Raw genomic sequence first — 24,340 nt, 5'->3', positions numbered from 1 at the left:
CTCTTCAGGTGTATTAAGACATTCCTTCAGGAGGCAGTTCACCATTTTATTTACTGCTCTGTAAAGCCTGTAGCTAAAATGGAGAAGGCATCTGTCTAGTTGAAGGTATATCACTTGATCTTCCCTACTGTGCAGATTCATGTAGTGCAACTGATGGACAATTCACTCCTAGACAGGATGCATAGCGAGAAAGAATTCCTGTCACAGTTTTGCTACACGGGAAATCGTGAGCTATAGAAATCCTTAAGAATTATTGCAAACCCAGTGCTCAGAGGCTGGAAAAGCTTTTCCCTTCTCGCATTTTCAGATGTGATTATTTGGTAGAATTCATTGATCTGCATGGCAAAGAAAGTGATCTTGTGGTGCAGCTGGAATAAATTGGGAGTTAAGAGGCTGCTTGCAAGATATCTTCAAAAGGTGATGCCCCCTGAGACGTTTCTAGGTCTGTGCTGAGACTGAGGTTTGAATAAATCTGCATGTGCAGTATCATCCAGAGCCAGGCCACAGCAGAGCTGGAAGTAATTCTGAGTGTCTCAAAATGAGAAGGAATCACTGCTTGCTGAGTTCTGTGGGACAAGAGGCTAAAGATAAAAACGTGGCATCGAGATGTCGTTTTTGTGTGCAAACTGGGCAAAGCGAAGGGAAAAGAGCCTAGCAGCAATGTTCCTAAAAGACCTGGGAGACATGCCTAGAAGTTTGTCTGGCAGCCAGACATCGTAGGCCACAAGTAATAAATTTCACTTCCCCAGGCAGGGCATACTTTAGCCTATATTATTTGACAAAGAACATGAATGACTTCGCTTGGGTGGAGGAGCTCTGCTCCAGCTCCCTCTTCCATGTGCCACAGCAGTGCTGAGCAGCACAGCCCCTCTGGAATGCCACTTCTAAGATGAAAATGTTTCCTTCCTTTAATATGTTCTCTGTCAATCAGATCATTGTCAGGTATTTTTCACAAGCTCAGAGTGTTTAGGATTGTAGCAAAGTGGATCATTTCCCTTCTACTCAAATCATGCCACCATTGGGATGGTGGTAAAAAAAACAAACCTATTTCAGTAGCCAAATCAAAACACCGAAGAAAGAAGAGAACAGAAATGAGTGCAGGAGGAGCTGAAATATAATTGGCCTGGGGACTGCACTAGCAAAATAGGAACACTGAATGAATCAAACAGGGAGAGCTTTTAAACAATTATAAAAAGCATCTTTGAGTAACCCTTTTCCTTTTTGAAATGGATAGGTTAAAACACAGAAATAGTTTCAGCCCTGTTCCTTGTCCCCCCATCATTTTGTTTTCCAAATTGAAGGTGACCCAAATTCACCAATGGATTTCTTCTCAAAGCTCTGTTTCACAACAATGCTTCTACTGGTTTGACAAAAAGCAGGCACGGAATGAGCCAGAAAAATTTCTAATGTGGAACAGGGAAATGAAATCCATACTTGCGTCACAGGGCTATCTGTTCCCTAAACCACGGATTTGTCCTATCACCTTACTCTGAGTAGATGCTAAGTATTATTAGTGGAAGTTATCCAACACTGTGAGAACCATAATTGTGGTAATTAATTACATTATACAGCAGTAAGTTTTGTAGGGCAAGTGGCCTCTCTGCTCTGATCATATTCCTGTTATTATCCCACTTTCTTACTCAAAAGAATAAAGGAACAGCAACATCTACACACCATGACCAGCTCTTTATAAGTATGTTAGGAAACCTTCAGGATAATTATGATTTAACCAGGACCCAAATTCATAATACTTAATAATAACTTCATAATTTATCAAGACACATGAAACAAAAACTTGTAGAATTAAATGGTCTCTAGGATTAAAAATAAAAGCGTGGGGGAGGAAAAAGTATTTGGAAACTTCCTCTGTGCTAGACCACTAACTAGTTCCATGCTGTACCTCCAGCTGCCATATTGCATTTACCAGATCTCTTCAATGTTCTGTATAACTTCTTTAAGGCACACAACAGGACAGGCTTGAGAGGTAGGGCCCTGCCAACCTCATGAATCACAGAATCACCAAGGTTGGAAGAGACCTCAAAGATCATCAAGTCCAACCTGTCACCACAGACCTCATGACTAAACCATGGCACCAAGTGCCACGTCCAGTCCCCTCTTGAATACCTCCAGAGATGGTGACTCCACCACCTCCCTGGGCAGCACATTCCAATGGCTAATGACTCTCTCTGTGAAGAACTTTCTCCTCACCTCCTTCCCCTGGCGCAGTTTGCGACTGTGTCCTCTTGTTTTGGTGCCGGTTGCCTGGGAGAAGAGACCAACCCCCTCCTGGCTACAACCACCCTTCAGGTAGTTGTAGAGAGCAATAAGGCCTCCCCTGAGCCTCCTCTTCTCCAGGCTAAACAATCCCAGCTCCCTCAGCCTCTCCTCGTAGGTCTTGTGCTTGTTCAAAAAGGCCAAGTGCAAGGTCGTGCACCTGGGTCAGGGCAATCCCAAGCACAAATATAGGTTGGGTGAGGAGTGGCTCAAGAGCAGCCTGGAGGAGAAGGGCTTGGGGGTGTCAGTTGATGATAAATTCCCCATGAGCCAGCAATGGTTGCTGGCAGCCCAAAAGGTAGCTGTGTGCCGGGCTGCATCCAAAGCAGTGAGAGCAGTAGGACAGGAAGAGGATTTTGCCCCTCTGCTCTGCTGAGACCCTACCTGGAGCACTGCATCCAGTTCTGGTACCCCCAACACAAGAAGGACATGGAGCAGCTGGAGCAGGTCAAGAGGAGGCCACAAAGATGATAAGAAGCTGGAGTATCTCTCCTATGGGGACAGGCTGAGAGAGCTGGGGCTGTTCAGCCCGGAGAAGAGAAGGTTCTGAGGAGACCTCAGAGCAGCCTTTCAGTACTTAAAGGGAACTACAAGAAAGCCAGGAAGAGACTTGTGACAAGGGCTTGTAGTGGTAGGAGGGGAATGGATTGAAGCTTAAAGAGGGGAGTTTCAGACTGGAGATTAGGAAGAGATTCTTTACAGAGAGGGTGGGGAGACACTGGAACAGGTTGCATAGAGATGCCATGAATGCCCCCTCCCTGGAGGTGTTCAAGGCTCAGTTGGATGAGGCCTTGAGCAACCTGGTCTAGTGGGAGGCATCCCTGCCCATGGCAGAAGGGTTGGAACTGCACAATCTTTAAGGTCCCTTCCAACCCAAACCATTCTATGAATCTATGAACTGTGCCTGAAAACCATTCTGCATGCTGGCAGCAACAGTTGGAATTAATTTTGTTGGTATTTATTTAGATTCACATGACCCAAACACCAAAGGAGAGCATGCCAGCCAGCCCTAATCCAGATCAAACTGCTGGAAAACAACGCAAAAGGCAGCCAGCCCTGTTTGGTCAGAGCAGAAGCCCATCTGGCCCAGCATCCTATGCCTTTTACTATCAACTTGATAAATTTGATGCTCCTCACTGCATGTCCTGAGAGTCAGCAATCTCAGGGCCTCCTTGAGAAGCTGACTAATCCCTGAAGGAAAATCCTGACAGCCACTCACTCCGCAGCTCAGCTCAAGAAGGCGGAACTCAAGTCCCTAAAAGCACCACACCATCAGCCACATCATTGTGCTGTACTTCCCATGTGCACAAAGAAGTGCCCTGAAATGTGGGACAATCCCACCCACCGCAGAATTTCGTCTCATTAATTTCTACAGCTTTTGCTCTGCAAGTTATGTTGGTGTGGAGCTCTCCTGGGAACAGAGAAACTCAGCAACTGCCATTGGGCATGAGGTGAAACAATGCCAAACCTACAGCCAACTGCCAGCCTGGCCTCCAGTTCTGGTGCATGCTTAAACCCATTTGTGTAATCTGTAGTGGGGTTTGTGAACAAACAAACATTGTGTGTCTCAAAACCACTGAGCTGCTGTCTAGTCCTCTAACCAGAGCAGTTTTAATGCTGCAGTTCCTTGACAGTATCGGGAAATGCCATCAGAGACCTAATAAAAAGAAAGATCTCTGGTGAGGTAGCTTTGATAGAATGGATGTTTCCTACTATTGACTTCAAAGAAAAGAAAGTGAGGCTCAGATTAGCCTTGGGGGTGTTTTAAAGCTCTCCTTTGGCATCAGTGCATGACACCCTCTGCTCCAAAAGCTGAAAATACTTTCCAGACTTCCACAACATTCCCTCGAGTCAGGCATGGAAACTCATTGTTTAGGTGAAGTAACCCCTAAGCAGATAAGCTGGTGCACACAGAGCGATTTCCCCTGCAGATGGAGGATTGTCCCCTAGACTCATCTGTAGATGTAGCCTGCAGAGATCTCATTACTCACCATGCATTGCTAGACACATGCTCCCCACTGCCCATGGACAGCAGAACACTGGCCATCTACTGAGAGCACAGATTCCACGCTGGTTTCCTTAGCAGCAGAAGCAATAACACAAATCTCTCAACAGGCCTCTTTCTCCTGTAATCGTAACAACCAGGTTGCTGCTCAGGAAGTGTTACAAATGCAGCTAAGGCTTCTAATAGAAGTTTGCACGGGTCTGTGACATGGCAAACCAGCTGTGTCAGAGCTGCAGGGTGAAAGGAGCAGGAAGTTCAGCTGGACAGCTATCTTCTGCATCAGCTGTACAAAAATGTGTTTCACAGGTAAACTGCAAATGGTTGGGGTGTGTGATGCGGTGATTGGAACACAAGATCTGTGCTGGAATGCTGAAATTGCCTACAGGTGCCTTCAGGCAAGTTACTTATCTTCTCTGTGTCTCAATTTCCCCATGTTTAATGCAGTACCTATAGTGTCTCACCCTCAGGGATTCAAAAGAACTGATCAGAACAGCACAGGTGCTGAATTTCACTGTGCACAATGCAGCACCCAAACCATTGCATCAAGATTATTCCCAAACTGAGTATTTTCAGTATTTCAGTATCACTAAGGTTGGAAGAGACCTCATATATACAAGAAAAAAAAGAGATTCTCCTTCAAAGTATTAACTATTTAGACAAGCACATTATGTGAAGACAGGTCTCAGAACACACCCAGGAGACTTTTGTTTCTTTGAAATACATCAACTAGAGACATCACCAATGGCTATGATCACTGTCCAGCTCCTTTTATGGCTACCACACACATCACGACACCCATTTCTGTGAGCACCAATTGCATATGTAGAGATTACATAAATACCTTTACCTTGATCATCTTTTGGGGGCCTGCATCACAGGTTCCCTGAGCACACATGTGTGCAGTGATGGGAACTCAATTTTCTAGCCTTTCTGAAGCCACGAGAGTGCCAAGTATGGATTTGTCCAAATCAAACAATTCCAGACAGATAAATGAGCATCTCTATCTTTTACACATGCAAGCAGAGGCTTAAACTGAGGATGCAATATCTGGAGATCAGCAGGGTTCTACCCACCAAAGTATTACAAGAACTAAAAGACAGCAAAAGATCCAGCTATGAGAAACTTCTTTTTTTCCAAGATAAAAACCATTTAAGCTTGCTAATTTTTTGCTGTCTCAGACAATCAAAATTCCAATTGTCTGGGATAGCAAATCTAAAAAAGCATGAAATTAATCTTCAGAAGTCTTAAAGACATTGCATCATTATTTTTGTTGGATATATTTTTGATTATAATGCAGATGAACCCCAAATTTAATAAAACTAAAATAACATGAGTTAAGTATGAAACATAACAGGATATTGCAAAGAGATTAGGTAGTTTCCTTTAGACTACTTGCAGAGCCCAAGGAAAAACCAAACTGAGGACACAATGACGAGGAGGCACTGCTTAACTACAATATTGAACGGAATATGAAAACAGAAGACTCAGAGCACTGGTTCTGGCAGTGAAACACGGTGAGCAGAGCACAGCACAGACCTGAAACAGCAGTAGTTCTCTACACCAGATACTGTTTTGCCTGTGGACTGTCTGTAGTAAAGCAAGAAGCAGGCTGGCTAAATTGAAAGCAGCTGTAACGATGAGAGTGTTACAGTTGGACTGAAGGAAGCTTACCTCATGAAAGTATTGTGGAAACTGCTGTTGGAAAGATAATAAAAGGATTAACTGCAGTTTTAGTGAACCATTTACTTTTCAATCAAAATGTCTCATGTATTTCCTGTTCTCAAGTAGCCTGAATTCCAAAATTCCTTTGTCTATTACAGTACATAGTAGCAAAGCCTGTCATAAGAAATTAATAATTTTACATGGAAAAGTACTTTTATGTACAAGGGCAGGATGCTGCTTGCTGTCAGCTTCTCCTGAGCAGTTCAATACCTAGTCAGCCAGTAATCTTACAGAGAGGAACAAAATCAAGGGCTTAAAAAGAAAGTACAATGGGTAATCGTGACCAGCGAAAGCAAATCTCCACTACAAATACCAAGAGATGGGAAGTTACTTTAACAGGGCTGCAGCACAACCGAAACAGAATCTCAGACCTCTACAGACAGAGACTGAATTGCCTTCTTAATTTGCAGGAATAACAGCACAACTATTACCACATCAAAAGAAAAGCCATCATTTAAAATGACATCACTGCATAATGAAACACTGCACAGCAATGCTTGTTTAAAGTGGAATGGCGTTTGCCAGGCAAATCCCCACTTGATACTAGTAACTTGAAGAAACCGCGTTGCAGTTTTGGATCTTGTCCCTGTTAGAGCAAGGTCTTTCTGGGGTACTAAACCACATTTGCAAAGAAGATGTTTGTCACGTGCTCACTTGGATCCAGCTCTCCTCCACACATGACTCCAGGTTGTAACATTTAATAGCTGGATACCCCTGCTGAGAGTGGAAGGTTCCTGTTCTGGGAACTGAAGAGTTAACTGCAAGTTGTGCAATGCAAAGCTCCCAGTTCTGATTGGGCCATTCCATGTATGGGAACAACTACAAAATCTGCTCAAACCAGCCAGACCTTTCCACACTTCTGTGCCAAGGCTATATGCATGTGCCATGAAGGCTATCTGCAATATCAGTCAAAAAAGCTTTTCCAACCTATTCACAATATTAAACCTTGAGAAGTTATCAAAAGCTGGTGCCCTAAGGCAGATGAACAGAACTGAAAGTAAGTGATTTATATCATCTGCTAAGACATGAAATGGTTTAACATCTCTGGTTTATCCAGTTTCCTGTAGAAATGGAAAGGTAACACTAGAAATCTGCTATACAATACCTGTCAAATATGCACCTTGCAGAAAAAGACAAAAGTGCCCTCACCCAAGGAGCCCACTGAATCTTTCAGCATCACAGGAGAGCTAATGGGAGTGTCATATTTTGAGTATTTCTTTTTTAAGTGCGAGATAAAAGTCAGGAGAACACTGATCTCATTCCAGCTGAAAAACTAAACCCACAAGTTGAGCTAAAATAAAATCTCCACATGTGCATTCACAATTTATTTCCCACAGGTTTGTGGAAAGAAGTAACTAACTTACATTATCCTGTGATGATTGATGACCAAATATGCACAGGAAGTTAAATTCCTTTGTACCTTCACAAATTGGGATTGAGCTACTTCTGGAAACAAGCAAGTGAGTTCTTTCCTCAGAGGAAAAAGAAACAGGGAAGTCTTAAGAGCATTTCCATTTCATCTTGGACAACTTCTTGGTATTCTCTGAACATCTGCATTGTTTCCAGCATTATTTTAGGGAACAGCCACTGAACAGCACTGTTGTTAAGATAATGCTTTTCATTTATCCAGGGGAATGACATCATGATGACCACTTACACAGAAAATTGTTCTCTGCACAGCCCTGTGAACACTGTTGGTTTCTCCCTTCTGTAACCACTGCAGGCCAGAAAACTTTTTCTTGAACAAATGAAACAAAAGTAAGCTTTTTATATAAGCATTCCTTCCTATTTTTTTCCACAGCAAGCCGTAGCTTTCTATGGGGAAGCCTGTCTTGATCTAACTTCCTTACCAGAATTTTTCATACTATCATTCTCTGATCAAAACAATAAAGCAGAGATACAGTCAAAAAATCTGCCTATCAAGCCTCAAGACCTGCAGCCACAACCACTCCCTCTCTTTCTGCTGGTGTGTGCGTGTGCATGTGCAGGCACGCACACGCGTGCGTCTGTGGGCGTTGCAAGTAAGACTTTCCAAATTTCATGGCCCAATTTGAAGCTTGTGTCAAACTTGGTTTGCTTCATCTGTTTCGGTCAGGATCTTGTATCATTGTTGTTGCAAACATGTGGAAAGCTTAATGGAAGTCATTAACTTTTATTTTAGTTTGGCCATATTGTCATCATGGTGGGCAGATGCAGGGATGGTGCTATTCCCAAGACCCTCTTTTTGGAAGGCTGATGTTGTTTACATCTTCTTGATCAGAAGAGAACAATGGTTTTTACTTCTTTTTAAAGCTCTGGTTTGCAAATTAAAAAAGCCCCTAACAACCTTTGAAAATGTAATTAAACATATTCCTTTTGTTCTTTTAACTGTTACAAATCCTCAACAAGTTTCTTTTCATTTTCTCAGCTCCCATTTGAAACTCGTGCGCTCACAACTCTAAGGGTTATTGTTCAGCTGAAGGAATGAAAAGAATTTCATTAGATGTGTTTTAAGTTTCTTGATTAAAAATGTCACCCGAGGCTCAGTGACTTTGTTTTATGTTAAATGACTGCTGCCTGCTTTGATCATCCCTTTATTAATGCTTTAATGAATATTGAAAAAAATAAACCACTGTATTAAAAGTTAAGCTCTCATATAAGGAAGCTGAATCCCTTTTCCAAGAACTACAGTACTTCTGACTCAAACATTTCCTTTCAGATTAAGGTTTTCTCCTGTTTCCCTTCAGCCAGATGCAGACTAAGTTACAGAAAAGCACAACAATTACGTTGGAATCAGATTGAAGAGAGAGCAAGAAAGAGAGCAGAGTAGCACATTTCTAGTGAAACAAATACATTCCAGACTTACCATGCACTTGTTTGGTTTTTCTCCAGAATGAACCCTCATATGAATCAGCAGTTTGTAACGAGCATTGAAGGGCTTGTACCGGCGGACACAGCCTGCCCAAAAACAAGTGAAGTCCTCTCCTTTCCGCTGGTCAATGTGAGTCTTTTCTATGTGTCTGACCAGTTCATCTTGTTGGTCGTAAGTGGCACTGCAGTCAATCCACTGACAGACCTGCTTGCCATTGCTGAGCTCCTGCTCATCCCCATCGCTGGGCTGAAGGGATTTGGGGGACATAGAGGCGTGTAAGTGAGGCAGCGTCCCTTGGGTCTGGCTTAGTTGCTGGTGCAGATGGTAAGGGGGAGGCAGCCCCTGATGATGTCGAAAAAGATCAGCGGTGGAGGAATAATCATCAGCTGGTTCTTGTTTTAAGAAACTCACCTTCTGGGTGCTGTGTGAGGTGTTTTGATGAGGAATGCTGGCACCATTCATCATAAGGCTGAGGCTTCCATTCTCCTCAACTTGCTGCATTTGTATCTGCTCACAGTCACCTCTGTCACATTCACTGGAAATAGGTACAAGACATGCTGGAGGGGAGGGAACACTGCAAGGGTTTCCAGGCTGAGAGCAAGACTGGGGCCGAGAGGATTTCTGAGCACTGTGCTGACTGATCTCCACAGGATGAGAGGAAATGCCAGCTGAATTAGCTCGCAGTCCATTCACACAGGTGACCAGTGACGTCTGCGACGTGCGGATGATAGCAGTAATATCAATTCCTTCGGCTGAAGGCGGCACAACAGAGATGCATCTCTTCTTCAGGTTGCTTGTTTGTAGCCTGGCTGAGTGCTGAGGGGTGCCAAGTGACAAAGGACCCAGGGAGGAGCTGTGTTCATTATTAAACAAGTAGGATGAAAGTGAATTTGTAAAGCTATTATTCATTAGGTCTATTTCAGGATGCAGAGTACCAGAGGTCCTCAGCTCCATCCCTTCTGTAATCCTCCTATGCGCGGAAGCCTCAGACAGGACCTTATAATCACTGGAGCATTCTTGCTTAATGTGCTGAGCCGGGTGACTTCCATTCAGGCATGGAGCAGCAGAATCTACTGAGTCTTGAAACCTGGGTGACCTGCAATACAGTTTTCAGTAAGCATCACCGACTCCCGCAGGATTTATGACTTTTGCACAAGACACAGCACTTGTTAATCCCTGGGGAAGGGAAACACTTGCTCCCTGCTGAACGCTGCCTAACGCAGCGATCACACAAAAAATCTGCAATCCTTCCTCTCAGCCCTCGTCCGGGCAGCACCGTTTTACACCAGACTGATTCTACGCGGAACAGACAATCCCTTCCGCACTGCTACAGGCAGGTCATCAATCACAATCTAGGTCTTCAATGCATAATAGATCGGGCAAAACAATAGCTGAGAATGAAGTTTGAGAGCTTTGGGCATTTTTGAATTATTCAAATATTGGCATTTCCCTCAGAGCACGCTAGGAAAAAGCCTTGGCATTCATGTTCACATGAGTCAAAAAGGGGCTGGCTGAGCTTTGCTTACATGTCAGAGAGATGCTTCCCTTCACTACATCAGGAAAGGGGCAAGATCAGCAGGCAAAAATACAAAAAGAATAGCTCGCTTTCAAGCAGTGGTCCAGAGCCCAGGAGAGATTAGCTGAATGCTTACTTCTACGAGGTGCCAAAAGCTAATGAAGAAAAGTTTACAACCAGTAGATCTAAATTAGCAGTCTGTGTATTCCCATTTCCATCTTGCCTATTAAAGCCTATGTGGGTCTGTAAAGCCAAAGAAGGTGTTCTGCACAAGTGAGTTTTAATCTTTTTTGACCTAATCCAGCCACTCAGGGAGCAGAACCTTGAGAAACACCACACAGGCATTTCAGAAAAACACTGCCTGTAGGCACTATTCCCTCCTAACATTTTCTTTCAAGCAGTCAGCATTTGGTTTATGCCTTCAAATCAAACATTTTATCTCAGCTATAAACACTTACTGTGGATGACCCAGCTGTGTGTTTTTCCTTAGGACAAGTGGGTGCTCCTCGCATATCCTTACAGCATGAGAGGCTTTAATCTATGGCTCCAGCACACAGTGCTCTGCCAGGCTGAGGAAGCATCATATCTGTGTGCAGGAAAGCTGTACCTCAACTAATAAACCCTCCAGAAAGGTACTCCATGGCTCTTATGCTGACACTTTCCACTTAAATGAATGTTATACTGTTTTGGTGCTAGCACCACAAAAGCTGAAGAAAATCTGCCCATGTGGCAACTTCTTGTGTGATGCTGCAGCTAAGTCAAACCTGACACATTCTGAAAGACATGTAAGGCATTGTGGACATATGTAGACATTAAACTGTGAAGCTGCTGAATAAACTGCATTTATTTTATGACTTAGATGACATTATCACTACTATTTCCATTAATCCATCACTGACATTTAGATGCTGGGATGACTTCTAACACTTTCTTAGAAACAGCTCTCAAAGAATTAGCAATTAGAAAAAAAAAAAAACAACAACAAAAACAAACCAAGAGAAAGCTTCAGAAAGATTACTTCCTTCCCATGAAATTAAGATTGTCAAGAAAGTACACCTGTCTAAAGCACACAACTGTCATAACTGCATTCACCAGTAACAGTTTTCTAAGCTCCAACAGTTTGCAGCCAGAAGGCCTTGATATAATAAAAACAAAACCTTTAAGGTCATGAGAGAAGTGAATTTCCCCACCATTCAGTGCCACAGAACAATCACATCTTGCATTTGCCACATTTAAAAATTTTAGAGGTTTCCATAATCCATTAGTTATAATTTCTCCCTTTAGGTTTCCACAGTTGGTCTCAGGGTAAACTTAAAGCACCTGGTTTTGCAGATGGGAAATTTAAACAAAAAAGCAAACCCCAAACCAACAAACCCAACGGTACCCACATGTTATTTTTTACCATTTGCAGAACCATATGGATGTAAAATACGTGGCACAAATATACATTAAAAACCTTTTATTGCACCTCTTTGCTTGTAGCTTCATTACTCAGTAGAACATGTGCTGATTTACGCTTATTCTGAGCGAGGTTTTACAGCTTACCACGTCAAGCACAGTATTTCCTATTACTTAGTTTCTTCTGTACAAGAACTCTTCTAAATAATTCAGTTTGTGTCATAATTCAGTGATCCCAAAGCCTCAGGCTAAAGTAAACATGACACATTTCTTACATCACATAAAGTTAACCCAAGCCGTACATTTCAGCCTGTGATAATTGGTGTCATATTATTAAGCTTTATGTAAAGCTCCCATCGTGCCAGAAATCCCTGTGAGGAGTTCAAGCTGCAGTCAATGCAGAGTACCTGCAGGATGGATAACAACATCCTTGTCCTGAGAAACACTAGTTTCCAAACACTCATAGGTTGGAAGGCACCTCAGAGATCATCTACTCCAACCCTCTCCTCACCATGGGCAGGGACACCTCTCAGCCAAGCTGCCCAAGGCCTCAACTGAGCTGCAGGCCTCACCCCCAGCAACAATCTGCATGTCCAGCACAAGATCTTACACAGAGTCAGGACTCTCTGATGCTGCAGTGTAGAACATTAGATACATAAAAGAGGGGAGTCTTGAACCAGAAGGCAAGATGGAACACCTCACTTCCAAAGTAAATAAGATGAAGGCACTGAATTCATGCTTCCTGCTGCCACAGCTGTGCCTTACCCATGCCCTCCCTACACGATGGTAAGCACAAGCTGCTTGTGCAGATCATAAATAAGCCTTTTCTTATTGCCACAGCTTCTTCTGCACAGTGTGCATTTAACACATGGTACACCCTGCATTAGTTAACTCTGTGGGGAGAGTCTGCTCTGCTTTCCATTTCCTGATCTTTGACTGGCAGGCTACTTACTGTCAAGGTTGCATTAACGCAAACGTTCTCTGTTCCTGACAGAATTTTGCCTTCACTGTTCTTGGGAAAGTCCTGCTCATTCCTCCCAGTCCTGGGAGGGAGAAGGGGCACAGAAACAAAATCAGTAATGAGAGAGAAGCAAGGTGCCTGGCATCCAACTTTCTGGCTGGCTCTTCTTACTCTCTGTTTGCTCTTGCAGTAGCCAGGGATCAGGTTCCAGGCCTGGTACATACAGGCAGTGCTGGCCTCAAGGACTTCAGATGAGCAGCCCTAGAAGGGAGTGGGGTCAGCAGGGGAATAGATCTACAAAACTCTCTTCCTAGGGAGCATCCATGTACCAGGGATTGACAGTCTGAGGCAAGAGAAGTGCTGCTCAAGCACATAAAAGCTGAGTGCAAGGCCTTTGAAGAGCAGCAGCAGCCTCTCAGAGAATACGAAGGCAGTATTTCCAAAGAGACTGGTAATTGAAGCCAGAGCAAGAGGCCAGTAGCACCAGCCAGAAGCACTGCAGTTCCCAAGTGCCCTCAGAGGACAAGGTGACTGTATCTGATATCTCCAGGTTATTTACAAAACAAACATGCCTTCAACTGCCACTGTAAATGTGCTGTCGGTGATAAGTGACAGTGTTGAGGCTGAAGGGGACAGTTCTGCTGCACATCAGGGACCCTTCGCAACCCTCTCTGACTGCCCTACTGTTTTCCCTGGATTTTATATGCCCAGCACTGAGCATGGTGTGGGTGGGTTGCTGATAATGTATGATTTGACAAGAGGCCAACATGAGCTGTGTGCTGCCTGCAGTTGTGGTAAGGAAAGCATTAGGACTCCTCCAATCTCACGCATGTTTCAGTCACAGATAGCATGTAGCAGCAATTAAATCGCACAACTTAAAAGCTATTAACTGAGTGTGGAAAGGAGGCAAGGAAGAAGAAGGATCACGATTCTTGGATTAAGGCAGTCATCTCTAGAATACATTTGCAGAGAGAAAGTGATTCACAGAGAAGCTGAAAAGGATAACATGTTTCAGAGCACTGAGGGAAAAAAGGACAAAGCCAACCATAACCCCAAATCCTGAGGGAGACTTTGGATTGCAAGGGGAGGTGCTCTCTGGTTTGTTTGGGTTTTCCTTGGACATTCCATATCCTAGAAATGCAGAGTTCAAAGTTCAATGCAGAGAGCTTGTTTGAATTTGGATCTCTCTATTTCTGTGCTGAAACGGAACATCCTCAGCTCCCAGTGACTTCACTGGAATCTGACAGACATTTACCACCTCAGTTACGTTCTCCTGTTTTCAGATCTTTAGGGAAAGATCATGTTTTATGTTACCTGTCAGGAAGCTTTAGCATCACAAACACATGAACAGAAATCATTCCAGCTGTTGTCCGCCCCTCACATGCCAAGGCTCTGGCTATGGACCATGTGTCTCATGAGCAGCACAGTGTCTATGAGGTGCACAGAGCAGAGCTGGGTATTGGTTTTATCTTGCCATCCCTTGCAGACAAAAGCAGTATTAGCCAGGTGGACATACAAGCAGAGCATGGCCAGTGACACACAAAAACAACCCATAGAGGAATGGAAGGGTCCTTCAAGATACTCTCCCAACACATCCAAACTGTTGCTTAGCAGCAGCAGAACCTTAAAGCTTTTGACCATGCTAAAAAGCAGAGAGGAGAGAATCAGGCTTATCACCTGCTACTTTCCCATGTTAATCAGCAGACGATCCTTTATGTTCTTCTGGGAATCCTCTTCCAAACGGGGAATGGAAGAGGTTCATATTTCCAAGGGTGGGTCCTGTGATGCACAGTATGCAGCTATCTGTCATTTCCTCATTAGAGGTTTTACAAAAAGCTTCAAAAAGATCTAAGTAGCATACTCTCTGCCTCCTTTTGTTTGATCCTTCCCTAATTATCTTTGCTTCATAATTGTCCTCACTGACAGCATAAAAAAGGGTTGATAACTGCCAGTCCCACACTGAGCCATTAAGAAACTAGGAGGGAGCAGACTCACATCCAGCTGCAATGGCATCTACAAATCTTTGCAGCAACAACAACAGAGTATTTTCTTATGTGCAATGGGTATTATTTGTCCTTTTCAAACAAACAAACAACCCAAAAGCTCATTCCTCTTGCTTGCCACAGTGCTGTCTCTCCTCTGGCAAACACAGATGTGCTTACCCTGCCAGTAAATGGAAAAGGGGAAACAAGACATAAATATGTATCATAAAATCAGAAGCTGTCAGATTTTCAGGACCAAGCTATAGGCCATATCTCCTCTAGCTGGGGAAATCTGGGCTTTATCTCTCCATGCACAGAGTGCCAATTATTCCAAGTATCTAAGATAAAGGCTACAACTTTTTGGAGGTTTTTCTTTTCCACAGCTCTTCAAAAAGGTCAAGATTATTCTGTATTATATCCCCTGCCAAAAAGCAGTGCAATTAAAATAGATGGACAGATTTTAATTTGTAGCAGGCTTCCCTTCACAATGGATGTCTGTTTAGGGTACTTGTTTAAAATCTGGTAATGTTAAATTTGTAACAACAACAAAAAAATAATGGAGTTCTGTGTTTTCATGTAATTAATTTATAGCAAATGTTTAAATAAAGATTCTGTTCATAGCATATCCAACTACAGTGTATATATCAAAACCAGAGACCAAATTTTCACATTACAGCCTTAAAAGCAAATAGCAAGGATGTGGCTGTATGGGAACACTGAAAATCCTTCGGTAAAGGAAATGCTCTAGAAATAAAAGTGGCATTGGCTTCCTGTAGGTTTGATGGTGGCATGCCAAACTGCCATATGGGAGACATTGATTTGGGAGTAAGCATCATCCCTGCCTTCCAGGCTTCAATTTGCAAACAACATGGCACTGGGGAGGAGAGTGGGGGTACAGAGGAGGCAAGTCTGACGCTACCTAAGCTTCTAGCCAAACTCCTATTGACATCTGAGTGTGCTGGAAGAGCTCCCATGGAGAAGCTGTACTTGAGCCTCAGTTCAGGGGGATGCAGCTGCACATACAGTGACTACTCCTGGCACTGCCTTGGACAGTCGTCTATGTACACATGCATGTCCCTGCCATGTGAACCTGCAAATGAGCAGTGTGGTTAAATCAGCAAAATCAGCATCCAAAGCACTTCCAAAATGAAAGCCAAGCCAGAAATACTCTTCCAAGTGTAGCACCCTTGGATGCTACTGCAAAATAGCTCCAACAGAGAAGCTCTCCAGAAGAGCAAAGTATATCAAGGGATAGAAGTTTCAGCGATACCTTATGTCTGAGTGCGTCAAGTTCAGCTGCCCAACATGCAGCAGTCTCTCACAGGACAGCGGGTGGTCTCGCATAAGTGAGTTTCCTGTGTGGATGAACAGACCTTGTCTGCGGACAGGTACTGAGCTACTTGTCATCTCCATGTCCATCATGTTCTTCTTCTCAGAGATCAAATTACAATGACTGTAGCCACCGTTCACTGTAAGAAAATAAAGTGAAAATATGAGCCTTTTACTAAGCAGCCTCTACAGTGAGTATTGCTTTGTACACTCCGTTTGGGTCTCCTCGCAAAACTCTGATCGATGACACGACAGTGGAAATGAAACGTTTCACAAGGAAGCACAATTTAACTGCTGAGTAATTTCAGGCTGAGAACTGTGATTATTTCCCATTTGATGTTCTGTGGCTATTTCACACTTCATAATCTCACTCAAAACCCCCTCAGCCTGATGGCTTTCTTCGCTTCTGTTTATTTTTGGTAGAGTTTTGCCTGTGTTAGATTTTGGAGAGGGATGTTTCAGAACCCCTTCGTTTTCAGGGAGAGGACCTCTCTAAAAACAGCGATGCAAAGTCAAGTTTTGCTGTGCAGACAATTGTCTCTATGATTATGGCTTTAGATGGGCATGTTTCTACCTTACTGTCAGACCAACAATGTGAAAAAAAGGTCACTATTTTTGTTTTGATAAGCTATTATTATAAATGCCAATAATGACAATATATTCTGCTTGGGTGAATGTTAGATTTGACCAGACTTGGACAAACCAGACTAGAGCTACCAGCAATATTCTCCAGGTGATCTATCTAAAAAGAGAAGACAAAGGGGGAATCGAGAATTTAGATTGCATTGGTCAAAGGCTAGCAATTCCACTTCATTTAAAGGCTAATATTTGGGTTCTTTACCTCTAGTGAACTTGTCAAGCACTCATAAATAAGCACGCATGCAAGTATTTGTAAGAAGTTTAGCCTGCAGGGGCTAGCTGAAAAAGAAACAGTAGCTATTTACCCTCATTTTCACTTGTGTACATGAATCCTGCTTTTAAAATACTGAATCTCCCTCTAGCCTGTTTCTTGCATGCAGACAGAATGTAGTACTCATACAAGAGAACAGTAAGTGACTGCTTCACCCTTGCACCCAGTGTTCATGGTGCTAGGTACTCCAGAGCAAGACTGCTCTGTGGTTAGTCCATTCTCTATGGAAGCACCAAGTGCTATACCCTGCAAATCCTGCAAAGTGACAGAAAAGATAAAGCCCTTGCTCAGTTTCACGCAAATCACTGATTCTCACAAGCATCAGGGTTTGTCCTTCACTAAGCTGTTACAAGCCAACAGTTTTGCAGTCTCTGAATTTTACCCTGACAACATCCTACATCATTCAGCCTTCCCAAAGTGGGTGTCTAAGATCATAGAATAATAGAATTGTTAGGGTTGGAAGGGACCTCAAGGATCATCTAGTTCCAACTCCCCTGCCATGGGCAGGGACACCTCACACTACATCAGGTTGGTCACAGCCACATCCAGCCTGTCCTTAATAACATTCCAGGGATGGGGCTCCTACCACCTCCCTGACAACCTGTTCAGTGTCTCAAGACCCTCACACTGAAGAACTTCTTCCTAATATCCAATCTGAATCTACCCACTTCTAATTTTGTTCCATTCCCTATAGTCTTATCACTACCTAACACCCTAAAAAGTCCCTCCCCAGCTTTCTTGTGGCCCCCTTCAGATACTGGAAGGCCACAATAAGGTCTCCTTGGAGCCGTCTCTTCTCCAGACTGAACAGCTCCATGTCTTTCAGTCTGTCCTCATAGGAGAAGAGCTCCATCCCTCTGATCATCCTTGTGACCCTTCTCTGGACACATTCCAGCACCTCCAGATCCTTCCTGTGACAGGGACTCCAGAACTGCACACAGTACTCCAGGTGGGGTCTCACCAGAGCAGAGTAGAGGGGGAGAATCACCTCCCTCGACCTGCTGGCTCTGCTTTTCTTGATACAGCCCAGGATGTGATTGGCTTTCTGGGCTGCAAGTGCACACTGCTGGCTCATGTTGAGCTTCTCATCCCCCAGCACCCCCAAGTCCTTTTCTTCAAGGCTGCTCTCAAGCCAGTCCCTGCCCAGCCTATATCAGTGCTTGGGATTGCCCCGACCCAGCTGCAGGACCTTGCACTTGGTCTTGTTGAACCTCATGAAGTTGTCATGGGTTCACCTCTCCAGCTTGTCAAGGTCCCTCTGGATGGATCCTTTCCCTCCATCATGTCAGCTGTACCACACAGCTTGGTGTCATCAGCAAACCTGCTGAGGGTGCCTCAATGCCACTGTCCATGTCACCAAAGATGTTAAACAAGACTGGTCCCAGTACTGATCCCTGAGGGACTCCACTTGTCACTGGCCTCCATTTGGACATGGATCCATTGACAGCCACTCTTTGGGCACTTGTCACACTCCACACACACCACCACCCCACCTCCCAAAAAAAAAACCCACCCCAAAAAAAACACCACCTAAATGCACCCTTTGGGCCTGTGGAGCTTCAAGACAAGCTTTCCTCTTCCCTTTGACTAAGGAAGGTGCCTAAATAAATAACTTCAACTGCAAATCTGACTTTCAGACAGCTGCAGCTGAGTGAAATGAATCCCTCTAAGCAGCCATAGGGCTTACAAATATCCTCATCACAACCAACCCACTTCACACTGCTTTTAAATCTTGTCCTTCTGTTGAAACACTCATCAGACCTGCCATAGACAGCACAGCTTCTACCATTTCAACACCACCGTTTGTGGTATAACCCAGAGCAGGTAGATATTGGTATAGAATGATTTGTAACTGGTCTCTCTCCATCTTCTTATTTGATGCCTTTACATATGAAAGGCCACACCTCAGAGCCTTCTCTTCTCCAGACTGAACAACCCTAGCCTGCCTTCATGGAGAGCTGCTGCAGCTGACTATTTTCATGGCTTTTGTCTGGACCCATTCTATGAGGTCCAAGTCTTCTTGAATTGGGATACCCAAAGCTGGACACAGTACTCCAGGTGGGGTCTCACAAGTGTGGAGCAGAGAGTCAGAATCACCTCCCTTGACCTGCTGTCCACGCTGCTTTTGATGCAGGCCAGGATACCCCTTGGCTTTCTGGGCTGCAAGTGCCCGTTGCTAGACTATATCCAACTTTTCATCCATCCACATCCCCAAGTCATCCTCTGCTGGGCTGTTCTCAACCAGTTCATTAATGTGTCTGTACTGAGTTCTATACCTGTATTATACAGGTCTAGTATTACACAATTAAGCAGCTTTCACAGTATCTAGTTAGTGGTATTTTCAGGATACAAGGGTAAATAGAATTGTACTCATGAAGGTCTTCAATTGTTGTGGTTTTATTACATCATTTATCAAGTTCCAGTCAGAGATTGTGCTCATTTTGGTCAGTCACTGCTCCAGCACAAGAGCAAACGTAGCCTCAACAGACATGAACCCCCATTTCAAACCTCTTATGGACAGCTGCTTATCCTACAGCAAATGAAAGGCAAGTGGGAGAGCCTCAGCTGCTGTGGTGCTCTATAGTTACAGTCAATGAATGCTCTGAAAGCGATGAGCCTCATGTTCAGGGGTTTGGTGAGTATAAATGAGAAGAAACAGGTGACTGGGGAAAGCAGAAAAAGTCTCTGGTAACTGGAGAATTTGTGAAAGGGATCACAGCACAAAAGTCCATTCTCCTCCACTGGCTGAGCTCCACAGCCTCCCCAGCATGCTCTACGGCACCATTGTAACGGGGAAGACCATGGCAGATGAAGACATAATCCAGGCAAGCATCCAGGCCCTTAGAAAAGAGTGGGTACATGTGACACCCAAATTACAAGTCTCAGGAGGCATTATTGTGACATTTCCAGAATAGAAATCCCTGTTTCCAGTTCTCAGTGTTTGGCTGATACATTTACTGAACGTTTATTTCTGAAAAACATAAAAGTCAGCATCTCTGAAACTGGAAAACCAATTCTGGCATTTTCCCACAAAGCTCCACCACAAAACCAAGGCAGGTGCTAAGTCTTGGGAAGCGTAGACCAGGGTTATTTGATATAAATCAACAAGCCCACAGAAGATTTTTGGGAACGATACATAAGATTTTAAGGAAAAGACAAACTGTATTTAAACTGCACAATACAGGCCAATAGCCTTCTCCATGGTAATTAACAGACATGTTCTGGTCATTCCAGCTTTATGTTCAGAGCTCTGAATCCACTGACACTCTGGGCCTGTTCTGAGTGACCCTGGAGAGACCAAGAAGCTGTACAGAAATGTGGCATCCTTTGGCCTGCACAGGTCAGTCACAGAGTCACAGAATGTTAGACACCAGAAGGGACCTCGAAAGATCATTCAGTCCAACCCCCCTGCCAGAGCAGGATCACCTAGAGCAGATCACACAGGAACACATCCAGGCAGGTCTGGAATATCTCCAGAGAGGGAGACTCCACAACACCCCTGGGCAGCCTGTTCCACTGTTCTGTCACCCTCACAGGGAGAATATTTTTCCTCATGTCTCCATGGAACTTCCTGTGCCTCAGCTTCCACCATTGCCCCTTGTGCTGCCATTGGGCATCACTGAGCAGAGCCTGGCTCCATCCTCTTGGCACTCACCCTGCACATCTTTATAAACATAAATGAGGTCACCTCTCAGTCTCCTTCTTCCTCTCCCAAGCTAAAGAGACCCAGCTCCCTCAGCCTGTCCTCATATGGAAGATGTTCCACTCTGTGCTGGACTCTTTCAAGCAGTTCCCTGTCTTTCTTGAACTGAGGGGCCACTTGTTTTGGGGTCACTTGTATTGGGTGGGTTTGGATCTAAGCGTATGAAACCACTTTGGATGCCTTGAGTGTTTGTGGCCATCAGCTCCCCCCCTCCTTGTAACCATGACATAAATTACCATGATAGCCTCTGGAGTTCCACTGGGCTTCATTCCACTCCTATTCTGGCTTTATCCCATCATAGTTTAACTCACTTCAGGGGTAATATCTGCCTCAGCAAGATGTATAATCAGACCTGCGGTTGCTAATTTGCATATATGAATCACATTTAAAGGATATTTAAACACACTGTTGAGCACTGGTGAAGTAAGTCCTATGCACTTCTGAAGGCCACACCATCAAAAGAAGCTGGTAAGCCAGTAACACCTACAACACCCAGTTCACTTTTTCTGTTACTCGGAGTATATTCAAGATCATCAAATCCTAGAATGGCTTAGGTTGGAAGAGACCTCAGAGATATCTGCTCCAACCTCCCCACCATGGGCAGGTACACCTCTCAACTAGACTCAGCTGCTCAAGGCCTCATCCAGCCTGGCCTTCAACACCCCGAGGTGGTTGTGGAAGCAGCCACAACCTCCGGGGGCAGCCTATTTCAGAGTCTCACCACCCTCCTAGTGAAGAACTTCTTCCCAAGCTCCAGTCTAACCCTGCTCTCCCTCAGCTTCAAACTATTGCCCCTTGTCCTGTCTCTAGACACCCTCATGGAAATTCCCTCTGCAGCCTGCCTGTAGGATCCCTTCAGGTATTAGAAGGCAGCTCTAAGGTCCCTCTGGAGTCTTTTCCAGGCTGAACAATCCCAGTTTCCTCAGCCTATCCTCATAGCTCTACCCCTTGGATCACCTTTGTGGCCCTCCTCTAGATTCTCTCCAGATCTATCTTCCCTCCAAAATACTATGGATTCTTTTAAAATGTTTTGGATTTATACTCACCCAGTGATAAACCCACTTTCTTTCTTCCATTCCCCAAATCATACAAGTCTGAAATTCATCAGGGCTTTCTAAACATGCATGTCATCAATTTTATCATATTATCAAAACACAGAAACTTGACCCTTCTACTCAAAGCTCAGGAATATCAACTGTAGCCCACACCAATACCTATCTATGTGAGGATGGAGATGGAGATTTCCTGGGATAACATGAACATTATCCCCATGATGTCAGAAATTATTTTCTTTGGTAGCTGTCAAACACATTTTCCCCCTGCAGAGGAAGAGCACACTTTGGATATATCCATGAAATGATGTGTTTCAGCCAATCCTTCAACAAAGTGCCTTATAGATTTCCTAACAGTGCCTTGGGTGAAGCCATCCTTGCATCAAAGCCCTCTGAAACGTGCCCAACACATGGGAGCTGCAGCAGTGATGCACAATGGATCACACTTTCACCTCACAGCAGCTACAAGAGGTGAGAGCCTGTCCCTGAATGCAGTCAACCCAAGCCTGGGTTCCACTGCTCATGCACGTGCGAAAGCAAATCCACTGTCCCTGAGAAAAGGAAACTGAGTATGCCTTACACCAGTGTAACTGAGAACAGAATCTGGCCCTTGGACAACTGCCTGTTCTATACAATATTAATATCACTGGCTGGCATACACAAGATTTAAGCATTTTCCATGTCTGGAACTAGATCTCCTCTTTCACTGGTATTGAGGGGCCTTTCACCTACATACTGTAACTCACCAAGAGCAGATGAAAAGAGCACAGACTCCCTTGCCCCCTACCAGAGGTCACCCTGCTTGCAGTAGAACCAAAGGTATTGCACAAATCCACAGAAACAACTAATCCACATTTACAGAGAATCAATCTAATAAAAGCAGAATGGTTTCCAGAAAGATCTCATGAAAGTGGAATCCATCAAGGTAACTTTTGTCTTTCTCCTTCTCTGCCCTGTAGTTTTGATTTATATCTTCACATTTAAATGCTCATGAAAGGAAAGGAAGAGGTTGATGCAGTGGTGTGCAAAGGCTGTAATGGGGCAATTCCTTCCATATGAGCAAGCAAGTTAGTTCAGTTTGGGGGATCTTGCTTCTTTCATTCTGGGGTAAATGACTCTGAGGGAGTTTTTTCTTGATTTATGCCAGATTAAGTCATTTGAGAATCAGCCCCATTGATTGTGACAGGGCTGCACACCTCAGGAAGGACTGCTCATGTGGTCAGAAACTGCAGAGTCAGCCCTGCATTCCTTGGTAGAGAGAAATTCTCCTAGAGGAAGAATCCTCATACAAAGAGAAACACCTCTGTGTAACAGAAGCACAGAAGTGTAGGGGTTGGAAAGGACCTCTGGAGATCATCCAATCCAACCTCCCTACACTAATGCAGGGTCACCCAGTGCAGGCTGCACAGGATCACGCCCAGGTGGGTTTTGAAAATCTCCAGAGAAGGAAGCTGCACAGCATGGCCCAGCACTCTGACAGCCTCACAGGAAAGAAGTTTTCCCTTGTGTTTAGGTGGAACTTCCTGTGTTCTAGTTTGTGCCCACTGCTCCTTGTCTTATTAATGGGCACAACTGAAGAGTCTTGCTCTATCCTCTTTACACCCTCCCTTCAGATATTGATAAGTGTTGATAAGATGCCCCCTCTCAGTTTTCTCTTTTCCAGGCTAAACTACCCCAGGTCTCATTCTTTCCACAAAAGGGCGATGTTCCTGTTCCTGTTCCCTCATCGTCTATGTAGCCCTTTGCTGGACTCCCTCCTGGTCTCTGTTGAACTGGTGATCTGAGAGCTGGACACAGTACTTCTGATATGGCCTCATTAGGGCAAAGCAGGGCAGGGAACAACCTGATCAGCACTCAAAACAGCCCTACTAAAAGGCAATAGCTCTCTTTCTTCCCTGGGGAACATCTTGTTTAGCATTTAAGAAGGCTTCACTCTTACTGATTAAATTAGCTATTAAGGCTGTAGATACGTAAGAGCAAGAACTTACCAAAAGGCTAAACAGTCAACAATAAACACATGCTGCAGTGCTTTGGAGTTTACCTAATTAAGGCCAATGAGCAAATAGCTGAAATGATGTCCAATTGAAGTGACTCACATTCAAGAGAGAGATAGACTTGAAATATCTGCCTAACATACTTAGATGTCCCCAGAGCATTGTGGGGTTTGTGGTGAAGACCAAACTAGGTCATTTGCTTGGGTTTTTTCCCTTACTGCTTCGTGCTCTTTAATTACTTCTTTTAAAATAAAAAAAAATAAACTTGCCATTCTTGGGTTTGTTTGGAGGCAATGTCCAAAATTAATCAGGACAACACTGAGCAATGGAACGCTGTTACTGGCAGCTGGGTGAGGCACGTGAGAGGAGACAGAGACCAAGCACTACCAGATCTTCTCAAACAAGTGAAAATCATCCATGCTGGAAGAGGCCATCCAAGCCCTCCACTGAGAGAAAATCATTAACTCCAAAGCTGCAAACACAGAAAGCCATGCACCACAGGGAAGGGACTTGGTCTGGAGAAGAGAAGGCTGAGAGGGTATCTTATCAACATCTATAAATATCTGAGGGGTGGGTGTCAAGATGAAAGTGCCAGGCTCTTTTTGGTGGTACCCAGTGACAGGACAAGGAACAAAAGGTAGAA

General features: G+C 44.2%; 1 protein-coding gene across 1 annotated transcript in view; it reads right to left on the bottom strand.

Moving 5' to 3' along the window:
* The window catches only part of GLIS1 (GLIS family zinc finger 1), a 218,977-nt gene that overhangs the window by 100,074 nt on the left and 94,563 nt on the right, over nucleotides 1-24,340 (bottom strand). Inside the window, exons 3-4 of the mRNA XM_054165435.1 lie at nucleotides 15,980-16,178; nucleotides 8,847-9,948 (exon numbers count right to left, since the gene is read on the bottom strand). Coding sequence (XP_054021410.1) covers nucleotides 8,847-9,948; nucleotides 15,980-16,178 — 1,301 coding nt within the window. The remainder of the gene's footprint in view (nucleotides 1-8,846; nucleotides 9,949-15,979; nucleotides 16,179-24,340) is intronic.

The sequence above is a fragment of the Dryobates pubescens genome, chromosome 11 (assembly GCF_014839835.1).
Source record: "Dryobates pubescens isolate bDryPub1 chromosome 11, bDryPub1.pri, whole genome shotgun sequence".
Taxonomy (NCBI): domain Eukaryota; kingdom Metazoa; phylum Chordata; class Aves; order Piciformes; family Picidae; genus Dryobates; species Dryobates pubescens.
The sequence above is the reverse complement of the archived record's forward strand: the minus strand, read 5'-3'. Positions and strand labels throughout refer to the sequence as shown.